This window comes from Phyllobates terribilis, unplaced genomic scaffold, assembly GCF_046119375.1.
Source record: "Phyllobates terribilis strain yellow unplaced genomic scaffold, ASM4611937v1 Scaffold_2__4_contigs__length_985480577, whole genome shotgun sequence".
Taxonomy (NCBI): domain Eukaryota; kingdom Metazoa; phylum Chordata; class Amphibia; order Anura; family Dendrobatidae; genus Phyllobates; species Phyllobates terribilis.
Genome location: NW_027362762.1, coordinates 316,358,193 through 316,379,137, shown reverse-complemented (window position 1 = coordinate 316,379,137; position 20,945 = coordinate 316,358,193). Strand labels below are relative to the sequence as shown.

Below are 20,945 nucleotides of genomic sequence, written 5' to 3'. Positions count from 1 at the left end.
TTCCTCACAGACTCTTTGGAAAATGAAAGGTGGAATCTGATTGGTTGCTAAGGGCAACTGAGCCAATTTCACAGATCTAGTTTTCACAGATAGATCTCCCCCAAATCTGTTTTCTTTTCAGATAATTCAGCTAACACATAATGGCAAATAATTTAAATACACATCAAAGAAAATGGATTTTAACAGAGTATTGGAAATCTCAAAATGCTGAAACCGAGCAAATTGGGTTGAAACATTTGGTACTCAAGCCCCAAAGAGACAAACCATTTACCACATTCGTGACAAATTCAATGCCACTGGCTCAATCCTTAATGCTCCAAAAACTGGTCGACCCAAAACAGTCTGTACAGAAGATAACAAACAACTTGTTGCTGAAACATTTGTTCAGAGTCCAAAAAAGTCCACCAGAAGAGCCTCTTTGGAATTGGGAATTTCACGAGCTTCTATCATGCGAATCCTGAATTCTATTGGGTGGAAAGCTTATCGTCCACGTCTAATTCATGGTTTATTGGAGGATGATCCAGACAGGCGGCTGCAATTTAGTGTTTGATAAATCTCCCCCTTCATAACCTTATTACACTTTCTGTCCACCTACTTTTGGTCCACCCTGTATATATATCTATATATAGGAACTAGTCAAGTAGATCTGTAAAGCAGTGCCATGCAGCCAATCTGTGTTATGGCAGTGTTAGGGAGTTAGTATTCTACCCTGGGGTCTAGGGTGAGAATGGTTAAAGCAGATATATCACCCAATTTCACAATACAAACTGCATGCATTGTTTAATAGATCTTAGACTTGATAAGGATGCTGTATTTTTTGTTGATAATCGATGTCAGAATGACTGTGTAATCTTTTATGAAAGTTCAACTCATTCTCTGCCTATGTAGTTTTATTGACAGATCCTCTTGCTGCTGAAATCTCACACTTCTCAATAAAACTACTCCAACAAAAGGAGCTTTACAAATAGACTCAATTAGTTATAGAATAAACTTTATTATTAACAATACACAATAAAAACACATAAAAGGTAAGACAAGACACACACAGGACAAAAAGATGGGTACACGCGGATATAGTCTGTATATTTCCATATTGAACATTAGATTGATGTAAATACACCAATATTCAATGGATATAAGTACACATCCAATTATAGTAATAGGGTTATGTAAAGGTAAATCAACAATAGTATGTTAATATAAATGCACCAAGCAATAATTAGAAAGGTAGAATACATCAGTCAAAAATACCCAACAAGTATATGCAGAGAAAATGAACCATAACTGCATAGTTGCATAATAATATAATCAGAGATGCATATATACATGAATAGAAAACTGCAAACAGAGTGAGTTCCCTCACTCTACAGACGTAATGATAAAAAGCTCAATGCTATTAAAGGGAATCTGGCAGCAGATTTTTTTCTACCACATCTGAGAGCAGCCTGATGTAGGCAAAGAGACCGTGATTCCAACGATGTATCACTTAGATTACTGGGTGCAGCAGTTCTGACACAATCAGAACTTTTAGATTTAGAATGAAGCAGAGCTGAGAAAGCTAACCCCGCCCACACCAGGCTCTCTGTGTACTAAGTCCATAGACAGTGAGGTGTTTAGTTGCTGGACCAGTCTGGCAATGTTAATTTCTTATTGATAAATCCTGCACAGTTAGTAAACATCTCGCACTTTGACAAGTGACACATCCCTGAATTCTGTGTTTCAGCCTCTATCTCCTGCTGTCTTCAGATTACATAGCAAAAACCTTCTGACAGATTCCCTTTAACGAGTTTTTTTCCCTGAGCTGAAGTTTGGCAGTCACACTATGTGACTGGAGATTAGTGGATCATTTGAAAGATTAGGTTAGTCCCCTCATTTGAAAGATCAAGCTGATGGTCACGTGACACCAGTATGCGATTTGCAAATTAAAGATCACCTGCCAGCTAGAACCTCAGCAGCTTCTCTCAATAGAACAATTGAAGTCTCACCAGGTCTCAGAGATCTATTAAATATGTATACTATTTGTATTATGGAATCTAAGGAATGATCCACTTTCAGTGTCATGCATTTTTGGAGTCTGAGGTCTTATTTATTGCAAGATGCTGAAATGGGGGGCTGTTTAAGTCTCAGTTAGTAAAGTCTGGAATTAGATGAACTACTGAGTGCTGAAATATCAGGTCTGATGAAGTTTAAAAAGTAACCATCATTTTATTTTTTATTAATTAATAGTACACTGGAAATAAGAAACTTTGTAAAATATCTTATCATTGAAATCTGCTGCTTTTTCCTCCTGAACTGATCATTCATTCTCAAAATTCTCAATTCACAGATAAAATCTGTCTTCACCGAATACAAATTTTCCTTTTATTAGTTAGAAGATGAAAGTTGGTGCTCATAAATTTCTGTGGGGAGCTATAACTGTTGTTTCAGGAGAACTTGCACCAGGATATCTGTGTCTGTCTCTTCTTCCAGAAAATTTTAAAAGCCACTAACTGTCATCTCAATAATTGGAAAATCTTCACTGAATACTGATTTTACTCGTGAAATGAGAGTAGAAGACCAATTCCTGAGGTGGAAGGAACAAATTTGTCTGATAAGATATGTTAAAAAGTTGTGTTGTGACGCTAGTCACTAACTCATGGAGCAACTGTGAGGCAGATAGTCAGACGTTCCGAGGTCAATACCAAGAGAGCCCGTAAAATACCAAGGGAAAAGACAGATGTGTACGTCAGGTAACAGTCCAGGGTCTATATCAAGAGAGAGCAGAACAAAGCCAAAGGGCAAGACGAGGAGGTAGTCAGAACACGGTCCAAAGGGTCAGGCAACAGAAGATCAGAACAACAGAATGAGGCAAAAACTCACCAGGAAGCACGAACTACGTCTGGCAGGGAACTCGGGCAGTCAGCTCAGTTAAATAGCTTGGGCAATCTCCAGAACACTGAACACCTGGAGACTGCCCTGCAAATCCCAGTCAAAGATTGGACAGCCGAGCTGTCAATCAAAGCACCGAGAGCCCGACTTGCCACTCACAGGATTGGACAGCCAAGCAGTCCATCAAAACACAGCAAGAACCAGTTCAATAGGACAGCATAGCAATCCCACACAGAATGCAGGAATCGTGACAATACCCCTTCTTCATTGGGGGGCCTCCGGACCCCCTGGTTTCCCAGGAAACCTCCGATGGAAGGCCCTGACTAGCCCTGACTAGACGATCGCGTTTATGTCTCGAGCAGGGACCCAGGATTTCTCCTCTGGTCCGTAACCTCTCCAATGAATGAGGTATTGGAGGGAATTACGGACTTTCCGAGAATCAACAACCTTTTGTATTTCAAACTTCAAACTGTCATTGATGGAAACTGGCAGAGGTGGAGATGAAGGAGACAAAACGGAAGTGACAAACTCTGTTAGCAGAGATTTATGGAATACATTTGGAATGCGGAAAGACGGAGAGAGTTTTAATCTGAAGGCCACTGGGTTAACTACCTCCAAAATCTCATATGGACCAATAAACTTAGGACTCAACTTTGCTGATGGCACTTTCAATTTAATATTTTTGTAAGAAAGCCATATCTTATCACCAACTTTGAATATGGGGCCCCCTGAACGTTTCCTATCAGCCTTCCGTTTCTGGCGATGCTGGGCTACCCCAATATTCTTCTGAACCTCCCTCCAGACATCCCCAAGTTTCTGTATGACAACCTGTTAGGCGTCGGGCATTTGCTGGATTTGAAATGGGTTCAGAGCCATCAAGGGATTCTGTGGTCTCCCATTCTGGTCCAGCAGGGGCTGATGCTGCTCAGCATTTTCGTCAGTCCCAACGCCTAGCTGGTGCACGAGATGGACGAGTTGTTTCCCAGGCCTTTATCCCTAGCAACATGAAGCGTAGGTTGCGGAGGGAAACAGGGCTGCTACAGCCTAAGTCCAGGATTCTCTGCACTGAGCATGCCCGTGACATGGCGGACCGGACCGTGATTGGTGGTTTGGGAGTCAGCTGAGCCGCCTGATTGGTCGCGGGTGACGTCACCAATGGTACGACTGTGGGCAGGGCTTAATATTTAAAAAGCCCTCCCACAAACATGGCGGCGCGCTCTGATCATTGAGCAGTGATGGTGTTGTGTGGACGCTTGGTCATTTGAGCTCCACTGGTGCTTTAGTGGAAATAGGCAGGTTTAGTGGAAATAGGCAGGTAGCTTCGTCTGACAGTCTGGCTCCGACTAAGGGGTCGCCATACACCCCGAGCAGTCTGCAGACGCCGTATTCCCGGTACCGCCTGTAAGCCACGTGGAGAGATTCTCCTCAGTCCGGTAGCACGCCGGCTGAGAGCACTTATACCCCGGCGTGAGTCACACACGCATCCTAGCACCAACTGTGTAGTCCGTGTGCTGCAACAGGACTACAGATACTTTATTTATTACACATCTCTCATGCAGTTAACGGAGATAGTGCGAATTCCTAGTCCCGCTCCGGTGTGCTGTAACACGGAGGGGATTGTTATTTAAGTTGGTTGTTTTACCTTCTCACCCGGAAGGTGTTCGGCCGCAGTCCACCAGGCAGCATCGCGGACCCCGGGGTCAGTTGGGTTCCATTATAATAAAGTTGTTTGCAACCATCCCCCTAACACAACCTCTACTCCTGGACAACCAGAACTCATTCTTGAGAATTCACCAAAATGAGGATGAAAACCATAATTGCAAAAAAAAGGTGAGGTTCCAGTAGACTGCTTAACCCGACTGTTAAAGGCCAACTCAGCAAGAGGTAAGAATGTGGACCAGTCCTCCTGCTGACCCGAAATGAAGCATCTAAGAATTTGCTCCAAAGACTGATTGGTCCTCTCTGTCTGACCGTTAGTTTCAGGATGATAAGCAGAGGAAAATGATAGGTCAATCCCTAATCTTTTACAAAACGCTCTCCAGAATTTGGAGACAAATTGCACCCCCCTGTCGGATACAATGTTCAAGGGAATGCCATGCAATCTTACCACATGATTGACAAATAACTGGGAAAGCGTCTCAGCATTAGGTAACCCTGATAACGGAACAAAATGAGCTTGTTTACTGAATCGGTCAACCACCACCCAAATAACGGTTTTCCCACAAGACAAAGGCAAATCAGTTATGAAATCCATAGACAAATGAGTCCACGGTCTTTCTGGAAGAGGCAAAGGAGCCAATTCCCCGGCCAGCCGGTTATGTCAAACTTTAGTGCGTGCACAAACCTCACAAGCGGATACAAAACATTTAATGTCATTAAGCATGGATGGCCACCAAAAGTTTCTACATATAGCCTTCTGAATTGCAGTGACCCCGGGGTGACCACTCAAGATAGAGTCATGAAACTCTTGCAACAAACGTAATCTTAGATAAACGGGCACAAATAATTTTGATCCAGGAGTAGCGGATGGAGCTGACCACTGGACTTTGCAAATCTCAGCCTCCAATTCTGAGGACATCAACGAAATTACTATACCCTTAGGAAGAATGGAGGAAAGAGGTCCTGGAGGAGAAACAGACTCAAGGCTGCGTGACAGAGCATCAGCTCTAACATTCTTAGACCCTGGTCTGAACTTGATGGAAAAATTGAATCTAGAAAAAAATAAGTACCACCTGTCCTGTCTAGGGGTTAAACGTTTAGAAGATTCAATATAAGCCAGATTCTTATGATCAGTCACAACCGGGACCTGATGAATAGCTCCCTCCAAAAAATGTCTCCATTCTTCAAAAGCTAACTTTACAGCAAGCAGCTCGTGATTTCCAACATCATAGTTTCGCTCAGCAGACAAAAATTTCCTAGAAAAAAAAATGCACATGGCTGTAAATTAGTCAGGGTTTTGAGACCTTGGGATAAAACAGCCCCCACCCCAACTTCTGAGGCATCCACCTCTACCATAAACGGTTTCTGAAGATCAGGCTGAATCAAAACTGGAGCAGACATGAAGCACTCTCTTGGTTTATCAAAGACCCCAATAGCATCTGACGGCCAAACCTTAAGATCTACCCCCTTACATGTGAGATCAGTAAGAGGTTTAGCAATCTGCGAAAAACCCCTTATAAATTTTCTATAGTAGTTGGCGAATCCTAAAAAACGCTGTAGTGCTTTAAGGTCTTGGGGTTGAACCCAATCAGTTATAGCCTGCACCTTCCCAAGATCTATTTTAAAACCCTCAGCAGATACAATGAACCCCAGAAATGATATTTCCTGAACAGAGAAAGTACACTTTTCTAAGGGAAAAACCTCAGAGGACAATTTCCGGAAGGCCGAACTATAATCCTCAGCGGTGTGGCCCCCCTGCATCAGGTTCATGATCTTAGCCGCTGCGACTTGGACCCTGTCAGGTTCGTCATAAATCATCCCTAAAGCATCAAAAAAGGCGTCGACAGAAGACCGGTCTGGGGCTAGTGGGGACAAAGAAAATGCCCAAGTCTGAGGACCCCCACGCAATAGGGACTTGATTATACCCACCCGCTGGGACTCATCCCCAGAAGACCGGGGTTGCAGAGTAAAAAATTATTTACAGCTCTCCTTGAACACCCTAAATTGATCCCTCCCCCCCAAGAATTTGGCATGCCACAACTGGTTCGGGGGATGTCAACTGTACGTCAGTAGGTCCAGAAGACATAACTACTGTCGCTGGCAGAGAGCTTTGGGACACACCCAGAGTACTAAACTGACCCTGCAGCTTGGACTGTGAGGATTCTAGCCTCTGGAGATTCCTGGTCAGATCCTGAACCATCTGGGTCAGACTCGTCACCTGATCACACAGTGCACGAACTGGTGAGAGGAAAAGAAAAAAAAAATGTATGGCCAAACGTAATGTGACACTAGTCAGTAACTCATGGAGCGACCGTGAGGCGGGTAGTCAGACGTTCCGAGGTCAATACCAAGAGAGCCCGTAGATACCAAGGGAAAAGACAGATGCGTAAGTCAGGTCACAGTCCAGAGTCAGTATCAAGAGAGAGCAGAGCAAAGCCAAAGGGCAAGACAAGGAGGTAGTCAGAACACGGTCCAAAGGGTCAGGCAGCAGAAGATCAGAACACAGAACAACAGAATGAGGCAAACACTCACCAGGAAGCACTAACTACGTCTGGCAGGGAACAGGGGCAGGCAGCTCAGTTAAATAGCTTGGGCAATCTCCAGAACACTGAACACCTGGAGACTGCCCTGCAAATCCCAGTCAAAGATTGGACAGCCGAGCTGTCAATCAAAGCACCGAGAGCCCGACTTGCCAATCACTGGATTGGACAACCAAGCAGTCCATCAAAATACAGCAAGAACCAGTTCAATAGGACAGCATAGCAATCCCATACAGAATGCAGGAATCATGACATGTGTGTAGTATATATTTGTATAATAAAAATTATAATGACGGTTACTCTCTAAGGTGATAAGGGTTTGGCATCGGATGAAATCTTTAATCCTGAAACCTGGAGTGTGATGAAGTTTTGAGTATTTATTTCTTTGGGATGCTGAAGTGTTTGGTGATAAAATCTGGGTAGGTGCTGAAGTCTGGGTGCTGGACTGATGAAGTAACTTTAAATGACCCAATTGTCTATATCTTTGGATCAATCTCTTGGTTAAAAAGCATTAGGTTGAGGTACGAGCTATATTTCAAGAGAAAAAATTAAATTATATTATAAATATAATATATTAATTGGCACAACCAGAAGTGATTTTTTTATACTTAGTGTCTTTAATGTTAAACTTTAACTATGAATGTTGCTTTTGTTATATGTAGGTATATCAATTCCTGGACCACCCGGGGCACCAGGATTAACAGGGGAAAAGGGTGAACCTGGAATCCCTGGGTTATCCCTACCTGGACAGAAAGGTAGCGAGGGGCTACGTGGACCTCCTGGATTCCCTGGTCCACCAGGTCCAATAGGTAAGAAGTTATGCAACTGAGGGATCAAAGGGGTCCTTTTATATACTTTAGTTGCATTATAGTTAAATCGACACTTATATACACACAAGCATATGTATACAGTGGGTGAAATAAGTTTTGAACACGTCACCAATTTTCTAAATAAATATATTTCTAAAGGTGCTATTGACATAAAATTCTCACCAGATGTCGGTAACAACCCATCCTATCCACACAGCTAAATAAATCAAACCATATATGTTCAAAAATTAAGTTATGTGTAATAACGAAAAATGAGACAGGGAAAAGGTATTGAACACTCTTACTGAAATGTAATTAATACTTCGTACAAAACCCTTTGTTGGTGATGACAGCTTCAAGATGCCTCCTGTTTAGAGAAACTAGTCGCATGCATTACTGAAAACTTAAGTGTGCATAACTATTCACCCCCTAAAGTCAGTACAATGTAGAGAGTCTTTTGGCGGCAATTACAGCTGCAAGTCACTTTGGATAAGTCTCTATGAGCTTTCCACATCTTGCCACTGGGATTTTTGCCCATTTCTCAAGGCAAAACTGCTCCAGCTCCTTCAAGTTAGATTGTTTCCTCTGGTGAACAGCAATCTTCAAGTCTGACCACAGATTCTCAATTCGATTAATGTCTGGGCTTTGACTAGGCCACTCCAAAATATTTACATGTTTCCCCTTAAACCACTTGAGTGTTGCTTTAGCAGTATGCTTTGGGTCATTGCTTTGTTGGAAGGTGAACCTCCGTCCCAGTCATAAATCACTGACAGAATGAAACAGGTTTTGCTCAAGAATATCCCTGTATTTTGCGCCATACATCTTCCCCTGGACTCGGACCATTTTCCCTGTCCTTGCTGCCGAAAAACATCCCCACAGCATGATGCTTCCACCACTATGTTTCACTGTGAGTATGGTGTTCTTAGGGTGATGGGTTGTGTTGATTTGGCGCCAGACATTGCGTTTACCTTGGTGGTCAAAAAGTTAAATTTTGGTCTCATATGACCACAGCACCTTCCTCCATACATTTGGGGAGTCTCCCACTTGTCTTTTGGCAAACTCAAAACGAGCCTTACAATTTTTATGTGTAAGTAAAGGCTTTTTTCTGCCCACTCTTCCATAAAGGCAACCTCTGTGGAGTGTATGGGTTATTGTAGTCATATGGACAGATACTCCAGTCTCTCCTTGGGAACTTTGCAGCTCCTTCACGGTTACCTTTGGTCTCTATGCTGCCTTCCTTGACCGGGCTGAGAGCTTTGGTGGACAGCCCTCTCTTGGTAGGTCTGTTGTGGTGCTATGTTCTTTACATTTGATGATAATGGATTTGATGGTGCTCCGGGGGTTCATCAGAGATTGTGATATTTTTTTATAACCCAACCTTGACTTACAGTGGTGGCCAAAAGTATTGGCACTGCTGCAATTCTGTCAGATAATACTCAGTTTCTTCCTGAAAATGATTGCAATCACAAATTGTTTGGCATTATTATCTTCATTTAATTTGTCTTCAATGAAAAAACACAAAAAGAATTGTCCTAAAGCCAAATTGGATTCGTGCAATTAACAGCACCTGTAACTTACCTGTGGCACATAACAGGTGTTGGCAATAACTAAATCACACTTGCAGCCAGTTAACATGGATTAAAGTTGAACCAACCTCTGTCCTGTGTCCTTGTGTGTACCACATTGAGCATGGAGAAAAGAAAGAAGACCAAAGAACTGTCTGAGGACTTGAGAAACCAAATTGTGAGGAAGCATGAGCAATCTCAAGGCTACAAGTCCATCTCCAAAGACCTGAATGTTCTTGTGTCTTCCGTGCGCAGTGTCATCAAGAAGTCTAAAGCCCATGGCACTGTGGCTAACCTCCCTAGATGTGTGCGGAAAAGAAAAATTGACGAGAGATTTCAACACAAGATTGTGCGGATGGTGGATAAAGAACCTCGACTAACATCCAAACAAGTTCAAGCTGCCCTGCAGTCCGAGGGTACAACAGTGTCAACCCGTACTATCCGTCGGCGTCTGAATGAAAAGGGACTGTATGGTAGGATACCCAGGAAGACCCCACTTCTTACCCCGAGACATAAAAAAGCCAGGCTGGAGATTGCCAAAACTTACCCGAGAAAGCCTAAAACGTTTTGGAAGAATGTTCTCTGGTCAGATGAGACAAAAGTAGAGCTTTTTGGGAAAAAGCATCAACATAGAGTGTACAGAAAAAAAAAGAGGCATTCAAAGAAAAGAACACGGTCCCTACAGTCAAACATGGTGGAGGTTCCCTGATGTTTTGGGGTAGCTTTGCTGCCTCTGGCACTGGACTGCTTGACCGTGTGCATGGCATTATGAAGTCTGAAGACTACCAACAAATTTTGCAGCATAATGTAGGGCCCAGTGTGAGAAAGCTGGGTCTCCCTCAGAGGTCATGGGTCTTCTAGCAGGACAATGACCCAAAACACACTTCCAAAAGCACTATAAAATGGTTTGAGAGAAAGCACTGGAGACTTCTAAGGTGGCCAGCAATGAGTCCAGACCTGAATCCCATAGAACACCTGTGGAGAGATCTCAAAATGGCAGTATGGAGAAGGCACCCTACAAATATCAGGGACCTGGAGCAGTTTGCCAAAGAAGAATGGTCTACAATTCCAGCAGAGCATTGTAAGAAACTCATTGATGGTTACCGGAAGCTTTTGTTCGCAGTTATTTTGGCTAAAGGTTGCGCAACCAAGTATTAGGCTGAGGGTGGCAATACTTTTGTCTGGCCCATTTTTGGAGTTTTGTGTGAAATGATCAATGATTTGATTTTTGCTTCATTCTCTTTTGTGTTTTTTCCTTGCAAGCAAATTAAATGAAGATAATAATACCACAGAATTTGTGATTGCAATCATTTTCAGGAAGAAACTGAGTATTATCTGACAGAATTGCAGGGGTGCCAATACTTTTGGCCACCACTGTATACTTCTCAACAACTTTGTCCCTGACTTGTTTGGAGATCTTCTTGGTCTTCATTGTGTTGTTTGGTTAGTGGTGTCTCTTGCTTAATGTTGTTGCAGCATCTGTGGCCTTTCAGATTTAGATTCTGCATGCAACTATTTTGGATTTAAAATGAAACAACGGAGATGGAATTGAAGTGTAGACTTTCAGATTCAAATAGAGGGCTTGAACAAAAATATCTTGTGAACTATTTAGGAATTGGAACCATATTTCTACAAAGCCTTCTCATTTCAGGGGCTCAAAAGTAAATGGTCAAATTAACTTTATCATAAATAAAATGTTAATTTTAATACTTTGTAGAGAGTCCTTTGCAGTTAATGACTGCCTGACGTCTGTAAGCCATGGACATCACCAAACACTGGGATTCCTCCTTTGTGATGCTTTGCCAGGTTTTTACTGCAGCTGACTTCAGTTGTTGCTTGTTTGTGGGTCTTTCTGCCTTGAGTTTTGTCTTAAGCATGTGAAATACATGCTCATTGGGGTTGAAATCTGGTGATTGATTCGGGTATTGCAGAATATTCTACTTCTTTGCCTTAAAAAAACTCCTGGGTTACTTTCGCAATATATTTTGGTTCATTGTCCATCTGTACTGTGAAGCGCTGTCTAATCAACCTTGCTGCATTTGCTTGAATCTGAGCAGAAAGTATAGCCCTGTACACTTAAGAATTCATCTGGCTGCTTCTGTCTTCAGTCACATCATCAATAGACACTAGTAACCCAGTGCCATTGGAAGCCATGCATGCCCATGCCATCACACTGCCTTCACCATGTTTAATAGAGGATGTGGTGAGCTTTGAATCATGAGCCATTCCAAGCCTTCTCCATACTCTCTTCCTCCCATCATTCTGGTACAGGTTAATCTTAGTTTCATCTGTCCAAAGAATGCTTTTCCAGAACTGGGCTGGCTTCTTTACATGTTTTTGGCAAAGTCTAATCTGGCTTTTCTATTTTTAAGGCTGATTAATAGATTGCACCTTGTGGTTAAACCTCCGTATTTGCTCTCAATAAGTCTTCTCTTTATGGTAGACTTAGATACTGAAACACTTCCTTCCTGGAGAGTGTTCTTCACTTGGGTGGATGTTATGAATGTGTTTTTCTTCACCATGCAAAGGATTCTAAGATTATCCACCACTATTGTCTTCTGTGGACGTGGCCTTTTTGAGTTCCCAAGCTCACCAGTGCACACTTTTTTTCAGAATGTACCAAACTGTTGATTTGGCGACTCCTAACATTTCTGCGATGTCTCTGATGGATTTCTTCTTTCTCAGTTTAAGGCCACAACCCCACTATCAATATTTGGTCAGTATTTGGTCAGTATTTTTTCTCAGGAGTGGGAGCCAAAACCAGGAGTGGGTGATAAATACAGAATTGGTGCACTTGTTTCTATTAGACCTTTTCTCTGATTGTTCTTCACCTGGTTTTGTCTCCCACTCCTGAGAAAAAATACTGACCGAATACTGTCCAAATACTAATAGTGGGGCCGTGGCCTAATGATGGTCTGTTTTTCTTCCATTGAGAGCTCCTTTTTCCCCGTGTTGTGGGTTCACAGCAACAGCTTCCAAATGCAAATGCCACACCTGGCCTCCACATGGTCAACCTAAGTCCTGTCACCTACGACTGTGCTAGTCAGTAATACATTTTACTTGTCCTTTCAGCCTTTTTTAAATCTGTTTTACATTATAATTTATTTATTCTTTATATCATTTATTTGCACACATTCCATACACGTAGTAGCACTTAATATCTGGACATTTACAGATACCGGCTGCTGGTGACCGGTTAATGTATTTTTATATGAATACCTTTATTTAGTATAAAAGATGGCTGGTTCATACCCTACAAGCACTTTTTTACCTTTTGTGTCACCCATATTTCCTCATATGTTTTGGCGAGCATGGCCATCACTCCTCTTGTTTGAATTGTTGAATTATGTGTTACTCTGTAATGTCTGATTGTTTGTGCATATATCAATTGTAAAGTGCACCGGAATATGTTGGCCCCATATAAATAAAATTGTAATTATTGATAGACCCTACACAGGAATGCATTCCAGGACAGCCTGGTGAATCCGGATTCCCTGGAACTCCAGGTGAACAAGGCTTCCCTGGGGAAAGGGGGCAGAAAGGTACGATTTTCATTTTATATCTAAACAATCAAAAAATATATAACCTACAAATTCTTACTCACACTTCAGTTATTATAGTCAGTCAAAGAATATATAAAGGATATTTTCATTGTATTATTACTTGTGGAATAACTAGACAGAAAAATCGGAACCATTCCGTTGTAGCTAGGATCTTAGATCAAGAACAATCAGACCTCAGATATCAAAGTGAAATTCCAGTTCTACGGTATGCAGAAACATTTATTTAATAGAAATCCAAGAGTAAACTTTAGACATCAAATGTCATGTAAAAAATCCATAAAAACAATGTAGATGTATGAAGGCTGCAGCAGATCAGTAGGAGTGGTCAGTTGACATTGTTTATGTCGAGTGACCAGAGGGGGGGAATGGTGCTAAGATTGGAGGAAATGTGCCAGTCTGGAATTGATGTGTGGAATGAACAGGAACAGCAGAATAGAGTATTTTTATTTTAAGCTGCACCCTTAATTCCCTATTAACAAGGGTGGTGAAGGCTCATTTGGTGAAGTGAATTTTCCATGCCATAAGTAAGGGTGGGCAGCATGGAAAAGAGGCAATGATGCTCCTGAGCTGGGTTTGTCATACTGCATTTGGATCAGTGGGAACTAGTGATGAGCAGGAATAAATCGTTAACCCTTTCGGCGAGCATGCCCGGGTTAGACAGCTGTGACACATGTAGGGATTGCCTTTCGAACAGGCAATCCATGCATGTTTCACAGCTGTCTAACAGCCTTGACACTTGCAGCCACGGCGACAGTAAAAGAAATGCAGAGCAAGCCAGAATACTTGGCGAGCACCCGGGTTAACGATTCATACTCTCTCATCACTAGTGGGAACTAATACAGCAGATTATGATGGACGTCAGATGGGCAAGCAGGGCTGGTATCACAGGATGCATCTCTCAGATGTGTGGATTGAACAGGAACAGTGAAGATCTATAAGTAAACTAGTACCATGCTAGCATGAGTGCAGTTTCACACAGGAATAGCAGAACTATAGGCAAACTGTTAACTTGCTTGCAGATATGCAGTTATAGTAAAGTTGAGGAGGCAAACTAGGAATAGCAGAGAGGAATAGCAGAGATATGTAGACATACTGGTAACTTGCAGAGCTGCAGTTATTCAATTAAATAGCAGAGTAACAAATATGAGCAGCATAAAGATAGCAGAAACAAGCTTGTTAGCATAACTTGACACAGCAGAGTTGAGAGTGCAATAGCCCCAGAAATTGCTGGACTGAGCTTGGAAATAGTGGCTAGTTGATGAGTAGCTGGAGTAGCTGGGAAAATAATTAAACACCTGGCAGGAGCAGAGTATAAAGAAAGATAAGGCTAACTCCAGGAAAAGAACTTGGTAGCAAGATGCCATACATCCTGAATATTCAGGTGGTTGCTAGCTGCCTGAGCTGAGCTTAAAGAGCCTAAGATGATGACATAAGTGGTGCTTGCGTGGATACCCCAGTAACAAGCTGTGCACTAGCATAGAAGGTGCTGGCCATAAAGTAAGGAATCAAAACCTGGTGGAGGAGCTGGGACTTGTAAGTAACAAAAGGGTTGTATAGTAGTGCCTCACATGGTATCATGCAATGAATAGGTTTTTGAAAGTTTGCCCTTGCTAATTTTTTCCTATGAAATATTTATTTTTTTACAAAATTATTTTTGAGGAAAAATTTGCAATAAATAATGCTTTTCTGAGTGAGCCATCCAATGGGGATATATAATTGTCATTTAGTTGTGTCCCCTTGTGCTGTATATCTTTTCTCCTAGGAAAAAGTGATTAGTAGTTGTGCATATATTCTTATTATGATATTAAAAATAATTTTCATTTTGCATATAGGTGACAAGGGAGATGCTTGCCCTGCGTGTGACTTAATACCATCACCTCTACCAGGACCACCAGGGCCTCAAGGTCCTCCTGGCGAACCAGGTATGATTTCTGCCTTTTTGGTGCATCAAATCTCCTTTCACGGTAAAGAAAAAACTCAACTAAAAAGAAATGTGCACCCACTGAGAAAAAAAATAATATTTTTTTCAATGGTTCACTTTTTATGTTCATTTACTGTAGCTTATAAATATTAGCTGGTTAAGGGCACCTGTCTTGTTCAAAATTGCTCCTTACTTGCAGATGTAGGTTGAATCTGCAGGTAAATAGTGTTAAAATCCTGGCTAGCTGTTTTACTGGAGCTGCAGCTACGGGGAGGAAATTAATATACAGTGGTTATAAAAAGTCTGCACACCCCTGTTAGAATGCTAGTTTTTCATGTAAAAATCATATCAAGAAGAATCATTTCAGATCTTTTTTCCACCTTTAATGTCACCTATCTGTACAATTCAATTGAAAAGCAATCTTTTCAGGTGGAAAAATAAAATAAAAAAGCTAAAATAATGTGGTTGCATAAATATGCACATCCTTAACTAATAGTTTCATAGTTTTTAAGGTTGAAGAGTGACATAAGTCCTTTGAGTTCAAGCTATAACCTAATATATTGATCCAGAACAAGGCAAAAACCCCATGAGGCAAACATGTTAGTTGCCCCATGTCAGAGGAAAAAATCCTTCCCGACTCCACATACGGCAATAAGACTTGTTTCCTTTATTTAACGTCCCATCACAGAATCTACTACCTGTACAATGTAATGTTATATTTTTCAAGAAAGGCACTCAGTCCTTGCTTGAACTTTTTTTTAGTGAATCAGGCTTTACAACAAGCTTTAGTAGAGAATTCCTTAGTCTTACTGCTCTTACAGTAAAGAATCTGTCTGTGTGACATAGAGGATGCCCCCTTGCCCCTGTCACAGGCCTAGGTGTAAAAAGATCATTAGAAAGATCTCTGTATGGTCTCCTCATATACTTGTACATTGTAATAAGATCACGCCTAAGCCTTCATTTTATCAAACTAAATAACCTCAAATTTAATAGCTTGTCTTAGTATTGCAGTCCACCCATTCCCTTAGTATCCTTGGATGCTCTTCTCTGCACCGGCTCTAGTTCTGCTATATCCTTGTTATAGACTGGAGCTCAGCCCAAAATTATACACAGAAGTCTAAGTGTGGCCGCTTCTAGTGACTTGTATAGCAGCAAAACTATGTTCTTATCATGAGCATCAATGCCTATTTTAATGCATCCCATGATTTTATTTGCCTTGTCAGAAGATGTCTGGCACTGTTTAGTTTAATGACCACCCCTATGCCCAAATCTTTTTAGTGACAGTATTACCCAGTGTTTTACCATTTAGTACATAATTATGCATTATCATAATGCCCCTAGAAGAATTCCTTGAGGGGTGTAGTTTCTAAAATGTATTCAGTTGTAGGGGAATTTCTGCTATTCTGGCACCTCTGCTATTGTTAATAGCACCCAGGTAACATTCCAGAAGACTCTCCATTCCAAGATGTTCCTTTTTCCTTTCAGTTCTTCAGTGGGCCCAAATACTAGTCTTAAACCACATATTGGGGTATTGGCGTAGTCAGGAGAAATTGCTTTACAATTTATGGGGTCCTTTTTCTCTTACTACACTTGCTAACACCTTCACCCTCAAACTTGTTTTCACTTTCATGACCAGGCCAAATTTTACAATTCTGACCAGTGTTACTTTATGTCGTAATAACTCTGGAATGCTTCAACGAATCACAGTGATTTTGAGATTGTTGTTTAGAGACATTTTGTACTTCATGAAAGTGGTAAAATTTGTTCAATATGACTTGCGTTCTTTGTGAAAATATCAGAAATTTTGTGAAAATTTTGAAAATTTTACAATTTTCAAACTTTCAATTCTTATGCCTGTAAGGGGGAAGACCGGGGTGTAAGTACTTTCAGAACAAGGGATCCGGAACTGCCGGGGCCGTACCTCTGGTTGCAGGGGGAAGACAGACTGCGAGCACAGGAGTCAGGTGACTGGGAAGCTGGGGGTGTGTCCAGAGTGAGAGCTGGGAGGTCAGGTGACCGGGAAACTGGTGGCATGGCTAGAGAGAGGGGGAGACGAGGACTTTTGTGCTTGAAAGCGGCAGGAGAGTCCCGCTCAGGAGAGCAGTGTGAGAGGGTCCAGGCTCCTGGCTCCAGTACTTGGAGCAAGATCCGAGTGCAGTGGACCGGAGGAGTCAAGCCGACTAGAGGGAGAAGAGACACAGGGTCTGTGGAGCCGAGCACGTGAGGTGGCGTGTTATGGACTAGGGGCTCAGCGGGTAAAACCGGAGACTGCCCGCTGCCACCAGAAGACGGAGCATGGTTTGGGCGGGGAAGCCTGAAGAAAGCAACACCGGTATCAGCTGGCAACTGCCTATTGGAGGATAAGAGTCAGCTAAGTGTAAAAACTGTCGATTACAACCGGTTCGACTTTGCTACATCTAGTTAAACTGTGAACTGTCAGTTATAGACTTTTACCTGCTACTTCCCTTGTTTTTTCTCCATATATTCCCCTGTTACTCCCTGCGTGGAGATTGACCCTGTTATCATAAATCTCCCCTCTTTATTAACCCTGTATTGGCTGCTCTGTGTTTCTGTGTCACTGCATCTAAAGTACCCGTGTTACATTTGGCGTAGTCAGCAGTATGCAGTCGTTAGACACAGACACTGCATAGCAGTCCATCCTGGGAGCCCCTAAATCTAGCTTGCCGCTGGGGGCCATGCTCAGCAGTCTCCCAAAGTTCACCGGGGACAATATGATGCTGTGGGACTGGATTGAGAGAGTTAGGAGTATGTTACGTATGCATCCGATGACCCCAGCTAGGCAAGCCGAAATAGCCTTACTGGCCCTGGATGGCGAGGCCCGACAATCCGTGATGTACCGCCCTCCCCATGACTGGGATACTGTAGAAAAAGTGGTGCGGATACTGGAGGAGATGCATGGGGATCCCACCAATGTAGGAGAGCTGAGGATACGGCTGTTTCACCAAGTGCAGCAGGAGGGGGAGACTGTGACGCAGTATGTTAATGCCTTACAGAGGGTGCATGCCTATATCACTAGAAAAGACGACATGGGGAATTTGGGAATGGCCCCCCTGACGTGATCTTAAGGGACCAGTTTGTGGCAGGCCTCAGGGATGTGCAGCTGAAGCAGGCCTTGTGGGAGCGCCTGTGCGCCAACCCACATAAGACTTTTCTAGAAGTGGGGGCAGAGGCACGTGTGAGAGAGCAGGAGATGGGGGTGACGGCCCTGGCAGGGATGGTCCGGAGTAATGAGGTACCCACCCTGCCTGCAGCTGAACCAGAATAGGCTCGAGAGATGCGAAAGGAGATACAGGAGATGCGGGATGAATGGTCCAGTCTCAAGAAGATCCCTGCCCCAACACCAGAGATACCCAGATCGATTGTCCCAGTCATGGAAAGAATTGAATTCAGGCCCCCACCTACAGGAGAGTTCCGTAGAGGAGTGAGGCAGCCCTACACAGACAGAAACACGACCTGCTGGAAGTGTGGAGGCACAGGACATTACGCCAGGGGCTGTGCTAGCCAAGGGCGGCCCCTGTCGCGGCAGCCATTAAACTAGCGGGCTCCGTGTCTGGGGGACACAGCCTGGAGCCTGAGGAAGGGGAAAGAAAAAGAGGAAGTCCCAAGGACCTGGTTTCCACCAGCCCGACAGTCTGGGCCGAAATAAGCGGTCGGGCTGTTCACTGCCTGATTGACACGGGATCCCAGGTGACTACGATGACAGAAGCCTACTTTCAACAGCGATTTCCAGAGATAGCGCGGCCTGAATGGGGACCAGTAATTAGACTCACGGCAGCTAATCAATTACCCATCCCGGTCGCAGGGGTGGTGTGGATTAAGATCCGAGTGTGTGGAAAAGATGTGGGAAAAAAAGGAGTCGTCCTGGTCGCAGGGGGAACCGGAAGTGGACCCCCGGTGACCCTCGGAATGAATGTGCTGAAAGAGATCGGGCAAATCCTGATTAGTGAGCCGAAGAAGTTTCCTCTAGACCAGTGGGACCTGCGAACCCCCCTAATCCGAGCTGCCCAGGCTCAGGAGACGTCGAGTGAAGGGAAGATCCTGGGGAAAATAATAATGCCAGCAGCTACGGCGCTCACCTTACTGCCAGGACAAACTGTACTCACGTTATCTGCACGGGATTGCACACCTCTTGAGGGGGTCGAAGTTCAGATAGAACCAACATCGATGGACAAAGTACCCCCTGGACTCTTGGTGGCTCGGACACTGGCCACCGTTCAGGGTGGCAATGTTATAGTGCGGTGTGTTAATCTGGGCGAAGATGATCTCACACTCCCTCCCAGGGCGGAAATAGCCCAGATTCTGGGAATGCCAGAGAAGTTGGTGTGACCTGATGTGGTACAGCTGTCCGCTGTACGAGGAGACCCCTGGACTCAGGCGGTCACCATGCCGCCGGAATCCCACCGGGCTAGTGCGAAGGGGGGACGAAGAATCCTAGAACGAATGCGGGCTGAATTGACGGGACTTACACCTCGACAGGTGCAGCAGGTTGAGGAGGTACTGGAGCGGTACCAGCAAGTCTTTGCTCGCCATGAGGATGATTTTGGTTGCACCGAAGCCATTACCCACGAGATTCCCACGGGGAGCGCTGCCCCAGTGCTGGAGAGATACCGGCAGATACCTCCCCAGATGTATAAAGAGGTTAAGGAGATGTTAGCCCATATGTTACAGAATGGTGTGATACGGGAGAGTCAGAGTCCGTGGGGAGCCCCGATTGTCCTGGTCCGGAAGAAAGATGGGACCCTGCGGTTCTGTGTGGACTATAGACGACTGAATGCCTGTACAGTATGGTACTCTTACCCACTACCCCGAATCGAAGAGTCCCTGTCGGCCTTAGGGAAGGCAATATACTTCTCCTCCTTGGATCTGGCCAGTGGCTACAGGCAGGTGCCCATGGCCGAACATGACAGTACAAAGACGGCGTTCATATTACCCATGGGACTGTTCGAATTCAATCGGATGCCCTTCGGCCCGACTAACGCCCCCGGGACGTTCCAGCGTCTGATGGAGAGGTGCCTGGGCGATTTGAACTTCGAGGCGACACTGATTTACCTTGACGACATAATTGTCTATGCCGCCACCTTCGAGGAGCACCACCAGCGACTGGAGCAAGTACTGAGTCGCCTACAGAGTCATGGCGTAAAGGTGATGCCCCAGAAGTGCCACCTGTACCGCAAACAGATCGAATATCTCGGTCATACTGTGTCCGGTGAAGGAGTCAGGCCCACCCAGGAAAAGGTGGCCGCCGTACAGGCGTGGCCTACCCCGAAGACAGTGAAGGACGTTCAGGCCTTCCTGGGACTTGCCGGGTACTACCGAAGATTCGTGAAGAACTTCACCCGCATAGCCAACCCATTGCTGGAGCTACTTAAGGGAGTGCCGGCGGGCTCCAAGAATCAGGCGATTCAGTGGGGAAGCAGCCTGGAAGAGGCCTTCCGTGCCCTAAAAATGGTCCTGACCGAGGCCCCAATACTTGCCTATGCGGATTTCTCCCAACCATTCATACTCCACACTGATGGGAGCCTACATGGTCTGGGAGCCATGTTATCCCAAGTACAGGAGGGGAAAGAGTGCATGATTGCGTACGCCAGTCGCTCCCTTCACGACTCCGAGAGGAATCCAGATAATTATAGCTCTTTCAAATTAGAGTTGCTGGCTCTGGTTTGGGCAATGACCGAGAAGTTTGCAGAGTATTTGTCCAGGTCCGAAGTACTGGTGAGAACAGATAACAACCCGCTGGCCCACCTACCTGGAGAATGCGAAATTGGGGGCCCTGGAGCAGCGGTGGGTGGCCCGCATGGCCAGGTACCGGTATAAGATTGCCTACCGGCCTAAGGCAGAGAATACTCACGCTGACGCCCTCTCCAGAGTGACATATGAACGGCCTGATCATGACCGCGATGAAGATTTGGAGGCGGATGAGACCCCTAGCTTCCGAACTTTCGTGGAACCGCTAGCCACGGCGCAGGGACAGATCGGTGAGACGTTGGAAGAACCAGTGC

General features: G+C 44.2%; 1 protein-coding gene across 1 annotated transcript in view; it reads left to right on the top strand.

Moving 5' to 3' along the window:
* The window catches only part of COL4A1 (collagen type IV alpha 1 chain), a 218,498-nt gene that overhangs the window by 128,581 nt on the left and 68,972 nt on the right, over positions 1 to 20,945 (top strand). Inside the window, exons 21-23 of the mRNA XM_073664356.1 lie at positions 7,730 to 7,876; positions 12,888 to 12,983; positions 14,837 to 14,926. Of these exons, the coding sequence (XP_073520457.1) occupies positions 7,730 to 7,876; positions 12,888 to 12,983; positions 14,837 to 14,926 (333 nt within the window). The remainder of the gene's footprint in view (positions 1 to 7,729; positions 7,877 to 12,887; positions 12,984 to 14,836; positions 14,927 to 20,945) is intronic.